The sequence below is a fragment of the Pristiophorus japonicus genome, chromosome 2, assembly GCF_044704955.1.
Source record: "Pristiophorus japonicus isolate sPriJap1 chromosome 2, sPriJap1.hap1, whole genome shotgun sequence".
Taxonomy (NCBI): domain Eukaryota; kingdom Metazoa; phylum Chordata; class Chondrichthyes; family Pristiophoridae; genus Pristiophorus; species Pristiophorus japonicus.
This window is the reverse complement of record NC_091978.1, coordinates 329,858,589-329,872,579: the sequence shown is the minus strand read 5'-3', so window position 1 is coordinate 329,872,579 and position 13,991 is coordinate 329,858,589. Positions and strand designations below refer to the sequence as shown.

Below are 13,991 nucleotides of genomic sequence, written 5' to 3'. Positions count from 1 at the left end.
GCAGGCAGTGACTAGTGGGGTGCCGTAGGGCTCAGTGCTGGGACCCCAGCTATTTACAATATACATTAATGATTTAGATGAAGGAATTGAGTGTAATATCTCCATGTTTGCAGATGACACTAAACTGGGTGGCGGTGTGAGCTGTGAGGAGGACAATAAGAGGCTGCAGGGTGACTTGGACAGGTTAGGTGAGTGGGCAAATGCATGGCAGATGCAGTATAATGTGGGTAAATGTGAGGTTATCCACTTTGGGGCAAAAACATGAAGGCAGACTATTATTTGAATGGCGGCAGATTAGGAAAAGGGGAGGTGCAACGAGACCTGGGTGTCATGGTACATCAGTCATTGAAAGTTGGCATGCAGGTAAAGCAGGTGGTGAAGAAGGTAAATGATATGTTGGCCTTCATAGCTAGGGGTTTTGAGTATAGGAGCGGGGAGGTCTTACTGCAGTTGTACAGGGCCTTGGTGAGGCCTCACCTGGAATATTGAGTTCAGTTTTGGTCTCCAAATCTGAGGAAGGACATTCTTGCTATTGAGGGAGTGCAGCAAAGGTTCACTAGACTGATTCTTGGGATGGCAGTACTGACATATGAGGGGAGACTGGATCGACTGGACCTTTATTCACTGGAGTTTAGAAGGATGAGAGGGGATCTCATAGAAACATATAAAATTCTGACGGGACTGGACAGGTTAGATGTAGGAAGAATGTTCCCGATGTTGGAGAAGTCCAGAACCAGGGGACACAGTCTAAGGATAAGGGGTAAGCCGTTTAGGACTGAGATGAGGAAACTTCTTCACTCAGAGAGTTGTTAACCTGTGGAATTCCCTATCGCAGAGAGTTATTGATGCCAGTTCGTTGGATATATTCAAGAGAGAGTTAGATATGGCCCTTACAGCAAAAGGGATCAAGGGATATGGAGAGAAAGCAGGAAAGGGGTACTGAGGTGAATGATCAGCCATGATCTTATTGAATGGTGGGGCAGGCTCGAAGAGCCGAATGGCCTACTCCTACACCTATTTTCTATGTTTCTATGTTTCTATTACTGTGCAAATAAGGGTATTACATGGAGTAGATAAGAACAGGTTTACATTACATTCCAGTATACATTTCAATGCCGATCACGAATCACATTACATGTAGCATTATACAGATGAAAGCAGTAGACGGAATGGATGAGAATACATTTACATTTCTTTACAAGTTACTAAACAGTGCAGAGACTTTTATTATACATTGCACAACACAGGTACACGGTGCTCTATGTATACAAGCAGAGTAACAAGTACAGCCCGAGGGGGATCTGATTCCATCAGCTGGGATTCATAGCGAAGGGATTTGAGTACAGGGGCAGGGAGGTGTTACTACAGTTGTACAGGGCCTTGGTGAGGCCACACCTGGAGTATTGTGTACAGTTTTGGTCTCCTAACTTGAGGAAGGACATTCTTGCTATTGAGGGAGTGCAGCAAAGGTTCACCAGACTGATTCCCGGGATGGCGGGACTGACATATCAAGAAAGACTGGATCAACTGGGCTTGTATTCACTGGAGTTCAGAAGAATGAGAGGAGATCTCATAGAAACGTTTAAAATTCTGACGGGTTTAGACAGGTTAGATGCAGGAAGAATGTTCCCAATGTTGGGGAAGTCCAGAACCAGGGGTCACAGTATAAGGATAAGGGGTAAGCCATTTAGGACCGAGATGAGGAGAAACTTCTTCACCCAGAGAGTGGTGAACCTGTGGAATTCTCTACCACAGGAAGTTGTTGAGGCCAATTCACTAAATATATTCAAAAAGGAGTTAGATGATGTCCTTACTACTAGGGGGATCAAGGGGTATGGCGAGAAAGCAGGAATGGGGTACTAAAGTTGCATGTTCAGCCATGAACTCATTGAATGGCGGTGCAGGCTCGAAGGGCCGAATGGCCTACTCCTGCACCTATTTTCTATGTTTCTATATTTCCTGTGGCGGAAGGGCCTTAGACCGTGGCTCTTCCCCACCGTGCCTTTGCGGCGACTGCACCAACTTTTAGTGCATCCCTCAGCACGTACTCCTGGACCTTGGATTGCGCCAGTCTGCAACACTCGGTCATGGACATCTCCTTGTTCTGGAAGACCAGCAAGTTTCGGGAAGACCGAAGTGTGTCTTTCACCGAGTTGATGGCTCTCCAGTAGCAGATTATGTCTGTCTCGGTGTGTGTCCCTGGGAACAGTCCACAGAGCACAGAGTCCTGTGTTACAGAGCTGCTTGGGATGAACCTCAACAGCAACCACTGCATCTCTTCCAGACCTGCCTTGCAAAGGGGCAATCCCGAAGGAGATGGATAACAGTCTCGTCCCACCACAGCCGACTCAGGGGCAGAGTGCTGTGTCTCTGAAACCCCGGCTGTGCATGAAGTATCTGACGGGTAGGGCCCTTCTCACCGCCAACCAAGCTATGTCTTGGTGCTTGTGTGAAAGCTCTGGTGATGAGACATTCTGCCAAACGAGTTCGACAGTCTGCTCGGGGAACCGCCCGACAGGATCCATCATCTCCTTCTTCCGTAGAGCATCCAGGACCTTGCTTGCCGACCACTGCTTTATGGCCTTGTGGTCAATCACCCAGTCTTTTCTTTATTTCAAAAACATACTTTATTTATATAAAATTTTCACAATACAGTGGATGCTGACAGCAGTTCCATACAATGCACTAGCGTGCATTTCATTTCAAGGTACAGTTTAGTACATTCCGTAAATCACGTTACATGTAGTCCTGCGCAAATAAGGGTATTACATGGAGCAGTTGAGAACAGGTTTACATTACATTCCAGGATACATTTCAATACCGATCACGAATCACGTTACATGTAGCACTATGCAGATGAAAGCAGTACACAGAACGGATGGGGATACATTTATATTGCTTTACAAGTTGCTAAACAGTGCAGAGACTTTCATTATACATGGCACAACACAGGTGTTTTTCAGTACATGGTGCTCTTTGTATATAAGCAGATTAACAAGTACAGCCCGAGGGGGGTCTGATTTTATCCCCTGGGTTTACCGTGGTGGAAGGGCCTTAAACTGTGGCTCTTCCCCATCTTGCCTTTGCGGCGACTGCACCAGTCTTTAGTGCGTCCCTCAGCACGTACTCCTCGACCTTGGATTGCGCCAGTCTGCAACACTTGGCCGTGGACATCTCCTTGCTCTGGAAGACCAGCAAGTTTCGGGAAGATCAAAGTGTGTCTTTCACCGAGTTGATGCCTCTCCAGCAGCAGATGATGTCTGTCTCGGTGTGCGTCCCTGGGAACAGTCCGCAGAGCACAGAGTCCTGTGTTACACAGCTGCTTGGGATGAACCTCGACAGCAACCACTGCATCTCCTTCCAGACCTGCCTTGCAAAGGGGCAATCCCGAAAGAGATGGATGACAGTCTCGTCCGCACCACAGCTGACTCGGGGGCAGAGTGCCGTGTCTCTGAAATTCCGGCTGTGCATGAAGTATCTGACAGGTAGGGCCCTTCTCACTGCCAGCCAAGCTACGTCTTGGTGCTTGTGTGAAAGTTCTGGCGATGAGACATTCTGCCAAACGAGTTCGACAGTCTGCTCGGGGAACTGTCCGACAGGATCCATCATCTCCTTTTCTAGGGTGTCCAGGACCTTGCGTGCCGACCACTGTTTTATGGCCTTGTGGCCAAAGGTGTTTTTCTTGAAAAATTTTTCCACGAAGGACAGGTACTGAGGCATGGTCCAACTGGTTGGAGCGTTCTGCGGCAGCCTGGCCAGACCCATCCTTTGCAACACCGGGGACAGATAGAATCTCAGCACGTACAGACACTTGGTGTTTGCGTACGAAAGGTCTATGCACAGCTTGATGCAGCCGCACACAAAGGTGGCCATCAGGATGAGGGCCACGTTTGGAACGTCCTTTCCCCACTTGTCCAGAGATTTGTACATCATTTCTCTGCGGACACGGTCCATTTTCGATCTCCAGACGAAGTGGAAGATGGCTCGGGTGACTGCCATGGCACAGGAGCGAGGTATGGGCCAGACCTGCGCCACGTACAACAACAGTGAGAGCACCTCACTCCTGATGACCAGGTTCTTTCCTGCAATGGAAAGTGAGCGCAGCTTCCACCATCCCAGTTTATGTTTGGCTTTAGCGATACGCTCCTTCCAGTTTTTGACGCACGTCCCGTCCGTTCCGAACCATAGTCCCAACACCTTCAGGTAATCTGACTTCACGGTGAAGGGAATAAAGGATCGGTCAGACCAGCTTCCAAAGAACATGGCCTCGCTTTTGCTGCGATTTACCTTCGCCCCCGAGGCCAGTTCAAACTGGTCACAGATTGTGAGCAATCTGCGGACCGACTGCGAATCCGAGCAAAAGACGATGACGTCGTCCATGTACAGGGACCTGAATGCCTCCGCTGCCTGGAATTGTCACCTCCCTAATACCCGCATCCTTCCTGATGGACTCGGCAAAGGGCTCAATACAGCACACAAACAAGACAGAGGAGAGGGGACAGCCTTGCCTAACTCCAGACCTAATTAGAAAGCTTTCAGTTTCCCACCCGTTGATTAGAACTGTGCTACTGATGTCTGTGTAGAGCAGTTGGATCCAATTGCGGATACCGTCCCCAAACTCCATCTTGGAGAGCACTTCCATCAGGTACGTGAGTGATATCCTGTCAAAGGCCTTCTCCTGGTCCAAACTGATTAAACAGGTGTCCACCCTCCTGTCCTGCACGTAGGCGATCGTATCCCTGAGTAGCGTGAGGCTATCAGAGATCTTCCTGCCGGGTTCAGCGCAGGTCTGGTCCGGGTGGATCACCAGCTCCAGATTAGACTTGACCCTGTTTGCGATGACCTTCGACAGGATCTTGTCCACATTGAGCAGCGAAATGGGTCGCCAGTTTTGATTTCCTCCCTCTCCCCTTCTGCTTGTAGATGAGGGTGATGATGCCTTTCCTCATTGATTCTGACATGCTGCTGGCCAGAAGCATACTCCCATACACTTCCAGCAGGTCTGGGCCTATCCAGTCCCTTAGAGCCGAATACAACTTGTCACTTCCGGGAGTTTTACTCGTCGCGAGGGACCGGACGGTCTTTGTCAGCTCGTCCAGAGTTAGCGGGTGGTCCAGATTCTCCCGCTCACTATCGTTTAAGACCTCTAAGATAGACGAAAGGAAAGACTGGGAGGCCGCATGGTCTGTGGGCTTGACCTCGTACAGCCCGGCATCCTCAGCATGTCGGGCTGCGAAGACGTCACAGAACCATCTTCTTCCTTTAGGCTGGTGATCACAGAGCTCCCCCTGTGTACCTTTTGGAAGAAGAAACGCGAACACGTCTCATCCTGCTCGACAGAGTGGACTCTGGAGCGGAAGATAATTTTGGAGGACTCTGAGGCAAAGAGCGAGGCTTGCTGGCCCTTCACCTCTTGGAGTTCCTCCGCGACATCGATCCCCATCGGCTGCAGCAGAAGTAGGTTTTGCATACTCTTCTGGAGCTGGGACAATTCCCTGTCTCCCTCTTGCCTCCTGAACACCTCTGAGGATGAAAAACCTCTTGATGTTTGTCTTGATTATTTCCCACCAGTGCATCGGGGAATCACAGAGGGGTTTTACGGTTCTCCAACCTTTGTAATCCCTCTTGACCCTGGAAAACGTTGAGGAACTCAACAGTTTCACGTTGAGCTTCCATATCCCCTTGCCAACTTTCTGGTCTTGCTGTGGAAGGCAGTCAGCAGTAGGAGGCAGTGGTCGGAGAAGAACACCAGCGTGATGTCGGTGGATCTGACTTTGAGCGTGTGGGACACAAACAGGAAGTCTATTGTGGAACGGACGGACCCGTCTGGTCTCGACCAGGTGTATCTGCGCAGTGCTCCGTCTGCAGGGTTGCTGAAGACGTCGCACAGCTTGGCATCTTTTACCATGTCCAGCAGGAGTTTGGGTGTGGTGTCCAGTTTGCTGTCGGCTCTGCTGGATCGTCCAGCCGCATCGATGATACAGTTGAAATCACTGCCCAGAACGACCGGTCTGGATGTTGCCAGCAGCACTGGGAGCTACTGGAGGAGGGCCAGCCGCTCGCTTCTGAGAGGCGAGGCATACACGTTAATTAGCCTTAGAGGAATATTTTTATACAGTACATCTGCTACGAGGAGACGGCCGCCCACCACCTCAACTTCGGTGATCGTGAAGTGGCCTCCCCGCAGCAGAATGCCCAGGCCAGAGGAACGGCAATCGTTGCCTCCTGACCAGATGGATGGTCCGTGGGACCACCATTGCGACCACTGCTGGTAACTGCTGAAGCCACCCTCCTACAAGAACAGCAGGTCTGCCTTGACCTTGGCAAGGTACCCCAAGGTGGAAACACATCGCGTAGTTGGCTTAATGCTACGCACGTTAATGGATGCAATCTTTAAACCCATTTTTAAATTGGTGATTACAATTCAAACATTACATTGCAAACACAGTCCTTTGGCCCTGTGGCCTGTTCCCGCATACATAGGTTAGCTTTAAACTCTTCTACTGCACCTTGGCCAGTGGGCGACTGCACTTCGAAGCTGTTGCACACTTATAGCAACTCGCACCGGAAGCTGCAGTGGTATGCTCTTTTATCCTCCCAACCTGCGATGGTGTTCTCTCGCAGGTCAGGGTGGCCCACAATGTTCCAGGGGTCCGTGGTGCTCTTTTAACATCCCAACCTGCGGTAGTGTCTGCGCGCAGGTCGGGGTGGCCCACAATGTTCCAAATTGACAAGCCTCCAGCTCAATCACATCTTTTAAAAATATGATTTGAATTGCGACTACTTTTCTGCCAACCGACTTCATACAATTCGTCACGCAGCTTCGATGAGCGTGTTCATATCCTTCAGTTTCATTGCAAAATTGGGACCATTAATTAAAGGAACTTGTTTCCGCTGGAAAGTTCATTTTATAAACAGTTGTACCATGGGTCATTTTATGTGGCAGTAATCGTATTTCATAGAATAGAATTTTACAACACAGTTACTTGCAATCAGTTGTGCCTATACCACCTACAAAACAGACCATGGCTTGGAATTTCCTGTATATTTGTACCGAGACACAAGTGATCAGGGCACAAATCAAAAATGTAGCCTAAAAGATTGCAGCATTTAATACGCTCGAATCTTATTGATTTTTTACTATTGCCTATCGATCTCTGCCTGACTGCATCTCAGACCATTAAATGGCCCCACCCCCAAGTTAGAGCCTTGCTTTAAGAAGTTCTCTTCAAATTACAACTAGATTTCTTGTGCAGTCCCACAGAGTCGAGGATGACTAATATGAGGTCTAAGGTGACTAATGAATCCTATGAGGGATATACAGATTCTGTCACAGGTGGTGGTTGAAGGGACGGGTGGATGGGGTGCTTGGTTTGTCGTACACTCCTTCCGCTGTTTGTACTTGACTTCCGCATGCTCCCGGCAGGGACTCTTAAGTGTTCAGTGCCGTCTCAATTGCTTCTCCTCCACTTTGAGCGGTCCTGGGCCAGAGATTCCCAAGAATCAGTGGGAATGTTAAATTTTTTTCAAGGAGGCTTTGAGTGTGTCCTTGAAGCATTTTCTCCATCCTCCTGGGACTCATTTGCCATGATGGAGCTCAGAATGTGTGTTTTGGGAGTCTTGCATCAGGCATGTGGACAACATAGTTTATCTAACAGAGCTGATTGAGCGTGAACTATGCCTCGCTGCTGGAGATGTTGGCCTGATTTTCAGGTGTGGTATGAAAGGAGTTTTATTGAAATTTGTGCTTTTTCTATTTCTTTGAATGCATTTTAATGGTACCAGTATAACTCACATTAAAAAGTAAGCTTTTCCACATGCTGTGGTTGAATGATGGTTAAATAAGTTGAAAAATTAAATTTTCGTACTTAAATATACGGTGCAACTTCAGCACTTTCCTTAGGCCACTGATTATTTTCACTAATTTAACACCCATTTTTATATTTGGGCATGTTCTAATAAATTTGGCAAGAAATTTGAGTATAACTTGACCAGCTTTTTCAGGTCCAACTTTTGGCTTGCACCCACAGAGGAAATTGCAGGCCTATTCCCAGGCCTTGGCCATACCCTTTTCCCCAAAATATTTATGTAATTTCTTTTTTTAAAACTATTGCGGATTCTGGTTTCTATCATTGTTGCTGGTGGGGGCATTGTATGCTATAATAACCAAGTTCAAAAAATTCCAACATCTCTTCATTCTTTTGATGATCTTAAATTTAAGTACCCTAACTATCAACTCATCAACCACTGGAAATAAATTTTCCCTTTCAGAATGGCTATATAACAAGACAAGAATGCAAACAATGACTTGCATTGCTATAGCACCAGTCATGTGTTACAAGGTAGCTCACAGCATTTTACATTAAATAAAAGAAACAGTGAACAGTGAGAGTTGGAGTGGTAGGCTGAGAGTATAGAAAGTGCAATGGAAGAGAATGGGCTTAGATAAGGAATTCTAGAGAATAAACTGGATGAAGAAATGGCCGTTAATATTGGGGCAAATTTGGGAGTGGTAGAGGGGATACACAGAAGAAAAAAAAAGGATTGGATAGTTCTGGGGGATGTGTAGCTTTGGAGAACATAACACAGATAGGTATTTAAAGACAAGGAGAATTTTAAATGAGGTAATGGAGAACTAGAATGCAACATCAGAAGCTCAGTTCAGGGTCGAATAGGTGACCAAGGTGGTGAACAGTCCGGTTTAGCCTGAGAAAGTGCCCACGGAGGGGGATGGAGTCTGTAGCAGGGACAGAAGACAATGACTTTGATCTTCCCAAAATTTGGCTGAAGAAAATTATGGCTCATCCAAGACAATGTCAGTCAAGCAGTCTTAACAGTACAGAGGTAGTGGAGGAGTTGAGAAAAAGGGGTGATGAGAGGTAGAGCTGTGTGTCATCAGCATACATGTGGGAAATGCCCCATGTCTGTAGATAATGTTACCAACAGCAGCATGTAGATGATGAAGAGCACGTGGCCAATGATGGATTCTTGACGGACTGCAAAAATGATTGCATGGGGGAGGGGGGGTAGTTAGAGAGGCGTAAACTATGATATGATGGGAAAGAGTGGAACCAAACAAGGGAAGCACCACGGAGCTGGACAACAGAGGAGACACATTGGAAGATGGTGCAATCAGTCGTTAAAGATTGTATAGAGGAGAAGATGGGATAATGCGTCGACGGTCACATTTGTGACACTGGTTAAGGCTGTTTAGGTGCCCAGGAAAGAGCAAAAACCTGATTGGAGAGATTTGAACAGAGAATTGCAGGAGAGATGGACATGGATTTGGAAGGTGACGTGTTCAGAGGATAAGGAAGTTGGAGATGGTGCAGTAGTTTAAAAGGACAAAGGTTGATAACTTTAAAAAAAAATGATGATGGCTGTTTTGAAAGGGAACAATTTACAATATCAGTTAGCATGGGGGCCAGGGAGGGGAGTGTTTAGCAGTTTAGAGGGAATGGGGTTGAGGGAGCAGGAGGTGGATCATATAGAAGAGATGAGCTCAGAGAGCAGGGAGGGGGGGTATGGGGAGAGAGACTTCAGAGTTGGAGTAGGATGGTGGATCTGGGTGGGGAAGGGGAAGGGTAAAAAGGGGGGGGGGGAAGGGTAAAAAGGGGGGGGGGGAGGGTAAAAAGGGGGGGGGGAGGGTAAAAAGGGGGGGGGGGAAGAAGCAGAGATAGGAGATGATCTCACAGATATTGTAGGACAATCCCACTGAGGGATACGGAACCAGGAACTAAAATTGAAATCAATATGCTGGGACTCGTGAAGCCATTGAAGGTTAAAGAAGCCAGGGTGCAGGCAAGGGTATTTTGCAGGATATTGTGGAGGATTACGACAGGGAGGTCAACAAGGAGAACATTAGATAAATGAAACTGGAAGGCATGGATTATGGAGCAAAACATGAGGTCCAGCAGTACACCAAAGTTCTACATATCCTGGTTCAACTTCATAACCAAAGACTCTATTGTGTTATGAAATAAAAATGCAAAGGCAATTATAGTCTCAGTAAGGGTCCTGTTAATCAATTAATTAAAAGCGCAGCATAGTCTTCTGAATGGGAAAAAATCCTAAGTGGTAAGGGAAGACACCTGTACAGGTATTTAGATCTTTCGATCACAGTGATTTTGAGATGAGTGTGTGAATATAAAAAAATCATGCAAGAAGCGTAGTAAATTCTGTTTAGGCATTGATCATTTACAAAACACAGGAGGGATGGAGGAGAAAAGTCAACCACTTTGCAGAAATATTGATGCCCTCTAACTTCCATTTCAGTGATAATGCCCACAACTCACTGTCCCCATTAATCATTGAACAGAACTCCATGTCCTCATATCAGGAGTGCTATGCAGAATGTCTGGTCCCAGCCTGCTTGTACCCAGCAGTTTTTAAAATCTGAAACATGTTAAGCTCTTGAACAGGCATTTTAAATTGACCAATATTTCCTTAGGAAATATTTAGGATTAAAAACAATTTCTGATTACACCTTCCCTTTTAGAAACAATTCAATCTTATGTAGGTCAATTCCACTTTGAAATGAAGGAAGCATGTTTGGCAAATTTTTACTTTGAATATTCAGCTTTGAAGAATATGATCAGGATACATATTCTGGGGGGGTAAAGGATAGTAAAACAACCAAAAGAGCAGGAGCTGTTGAAGCTTTTTAGTTCTATTTATGCATCATATTTAGTGTAGTATTAATGCTAATTCTGAAATCCTAGCAGCATTAATACCATAATTTGAGAATTTTTCTGCTACACTGTGCACAAATAAAAGTCTTAAAAAGACAGGTTAGCGAGGACAGAATTCCGATAGAAGTACATATGGGGAACATTAAGGGAAGCAATGATTTCTTTCTGCTCTGGGCTTTCAGAAAGTACCTTTCCTCAATGAATACCACAGATGTACTCTGTAATCTCTTTGAACCTGCATGGCAATAAGTTACAATATTCCTCACTCTTATTACCTCAAAATAAAAGCAGGCCATCTTTCATGAGTTTTATTAATGAAAATTGTAAATATTTAAATGTAATTATAAAATTGACATTATGGCATTGAGCTGCTTTCTCAATTTTCAGTTACAAGTTCTCCATATAAACTGCTAAACTCAATCCAAAAATCATGGTTTTCACATGCTGCATCCAAAAATTAGATTATAAGATTACTGTATGATCTCAATTCCAGTGTAGATTCAGGAAGGCAGAATTAAGAAGTTGGAATTAAAATGTCAATGGCATTTTCAGTTTTTATTTCAGATCTACAGCATTTGCAATTTTTTTTTCATCAGCAAATAAAATGTCACCTTGCTATATTAGGATTGTGGTTTCTAAAGTTGTAGGCACTTTGTAAACAAAGTAGCACCAGATTTCTCTCTTTTATATAGTATGCTGAAGATTTCCATTACATTTGTTCAAGTCTGCTTTATTTTGTAGTAACAATTTTAGTTTCTTATTGTACTTATTTACTTACTATTGTAAAATTGCAATTTGTATCTGTTTTCCCTGAAGTTCATACTTAAATCAAAAAATAAAATTGAGCATGCTCCAACATATCCAATAAAGCTTAAGAGTTAAAATATAAAAACTATCCAATCAAGTTGACTATTAATGTTACTAAGAGCATCTTGGTTGCACCACTTATGAAAATGTAATAGTGTTAAGTCAGTTTCAACAAATTTTGAAATGTCAGACCAACAATAATCTGTATTAGGTTAGTGTACAGTACATATTTTATTACTGTAATACTAAGTGGCTTCCAACCAGTACAGGATGATTAAGTTCCCCTTCTTCGGTACAAAGTTGCTTGAACAATTATTTTCCTTGTAGCAGTAATTTGGACCAGCCGTAATGCTATCAGCTGTAAATCAAAATCACATTACAAGAGGACTACAATCAGCGTGACATCCAATGCTCAATCCTAGATGGAGTACTTCTGAAGAAAGCGTTCAAATGCATCATAAATGGCTTGCCTGTAAACAAAAAAAAGTTGTTGAATTTTGAAGAAATGTGCAATCAGAATTAGATTAGCAGTCAACAGTAAATTCAGTTTACTCATACCTTGTACCAGTTTACCTTTATTATATACAATTAACCAATCTGAGAGAGCAAGGAAACAAAATATAACAAAAAGAGAAAGGACACACTTATTCAGAACTCTAAACCCATCCTGAATTCTCACACTGAAGCTACAGAGCAGTTCCCAGGCTCTAATAAATCATTGAACCTTTGTTATTAAAGCTTTTAGCATCTCTTTCACATCGTACCCTCATGTATAATAGAAACTAAAGTGAATGTTTTCCAGCGTTGCAGTTTACCTACTGCACTTCCCACCCAATCCAAATGTGTCTATCCGTGCTTTCCCCCACTTAGCTTAATCCTATCTCCCATGCATTTAACTGCATTCCCCATCATACCAAACTGTTTTAGTGCCAAAATTTAGAATCACAGTGTCAAAGCAATGTAAAAAAGCAATGATGCAGTATTGGGAGCCAGGGCTATTTCTCCAAGTCGAGAAAACCAAACTGCAACACTTAATTCTTCATCACGGTGAGAAAATGAAAAATTTATCCCCTTTTGCATTTTGGATTGGTTAACAAGTACTGCCGTCACTTACGACCATTAAAATTAAACTATTCAAATTTAGAAAAACTGATCCAACTCTAAGTGCATGCAGAATTTTTACATATTTCTTTTTCCTATTTGGGCACAGCCAAATACATTTTTGCATTTCTTATGTTTCTTCAATTTTTAATTTTCATGGGGAGGTTTTCTTCCTAAGGTTCTGCATCTAATTATCAAAGGTTTGCTGCTAACCAGATATTATGACCAAGATTGACCGTCTAGAACCATTCATTGGTACCCGTAAACAGCAGCCACGGAAAGTCTTCCCTTCTAATCATTTCAATTTTGAATGCATCTTTTACTTAATTATCTGCCTATACCTTCTGTGGTACCTTTCGCATCCTTCTTCTCTGCTTCTTACCTCCCCCTCCTTGGTAACAAAAATCAGACAATATTTTCTATATCCAGCATGCACTTCAGGAAATAGAACAGCTAAACACAAGATATTGTGTTGGCATAGTAATAATTTACAACTCAGATCTCTACAATTAAGTACTAGTCTTATTGGGAACTAAATTCTAGCAAATTGACAATTAAACTGGAAGATCGTTAATAGATCAATTGTCTTGGCTCTGAAGTGAGCAGTATCCTGGAATCAGACTATGAGGCCGAAATTTCCCCTTTCGATAAGGCTGCCATTTAAAAAATTGCTCTTCCTCAGGAGCGGAGCGTTTTCTCGCCTCGGCGTGCACGCGCCGACCCCTTACTGTGTGGCAGAAAACCCCTCGTGAAATTACCTCGTCGGAGAAGCACGCTGCAGCCGGAGTCCCCAACAGCTTTTGTCGTCGGTGCATTCTGAAATAGCGGCACAGCAGCCCTTAAAGTGGAGGACGCACTGCCACGGCCGCCATGTTATTTTTTATTGTCGGCCGACTGCCAGGTTGGCCAGACAATTACACCCCCGGGTTTGGCCAGGCTGCCAACAGGCATAACTAAAATGAATGCAGAGTTCGCAGCAGCTCTCCTCTTTAACTGAAAAGGAGACACATTGTGACGTGCCAGCACGATGACATCATCAGCATAGCGCTGATGACTGACAGCGGCGGACACTCCGTCCCACCCCCAACCCTGCTAATGATGCCCACGCCGCTCCCATGATCCATTTCCACCCCGCTTGAAAAAAACTCACCCCAGATAGGCCGCCGCAGCCCATTGCAGCAGCCAGATCACTTCAAAAACAGTAGGTGTGCCCCATTTCTGGCGGAGGGCAATTTCTACCCCTATTTGTTTTGGGGGGAGGAAGGCTTTGGTCAAAATTGGCACAGGGTTCCATTCACCTTTTAAAGTATTCTTTCAGCTTTTCTTGGGACTAAGCAAATATTGTGGTTATGATCTTCCCGATTCGTTTTCAGTATTGGAATTTGTTTGCAG

The 13,991-nt window shown here is 44.7% G+C and overlaps 1 protein-coding gene across 1 annotated transcript in view; it reads right to left on the bottom strand.

The window, feature by feature from the left end:
- Positions 1 to 11,233: 11,233 nt before the first annotated feature.
- abhd18 (abhydrolase domain containing 18) overlaps positions 11,234 to 13,991 on the bottom strand; it is a 132,727-nt gene continuing 129,969 nt past the window's right edge. Inside the window, exon 14 of the mRNA XM_070871918.1 lies at positions 11,234 to 11,968. Coding sequence (XP_070728019.1) covers positions 11,917 to 11,968 — 52 coding nt within the window. The 3' untranslated portion in view covers positions 11,234 to 11,916. The remainder of the gene's footprint in view (positions 11,969 to 13,991) is intronic.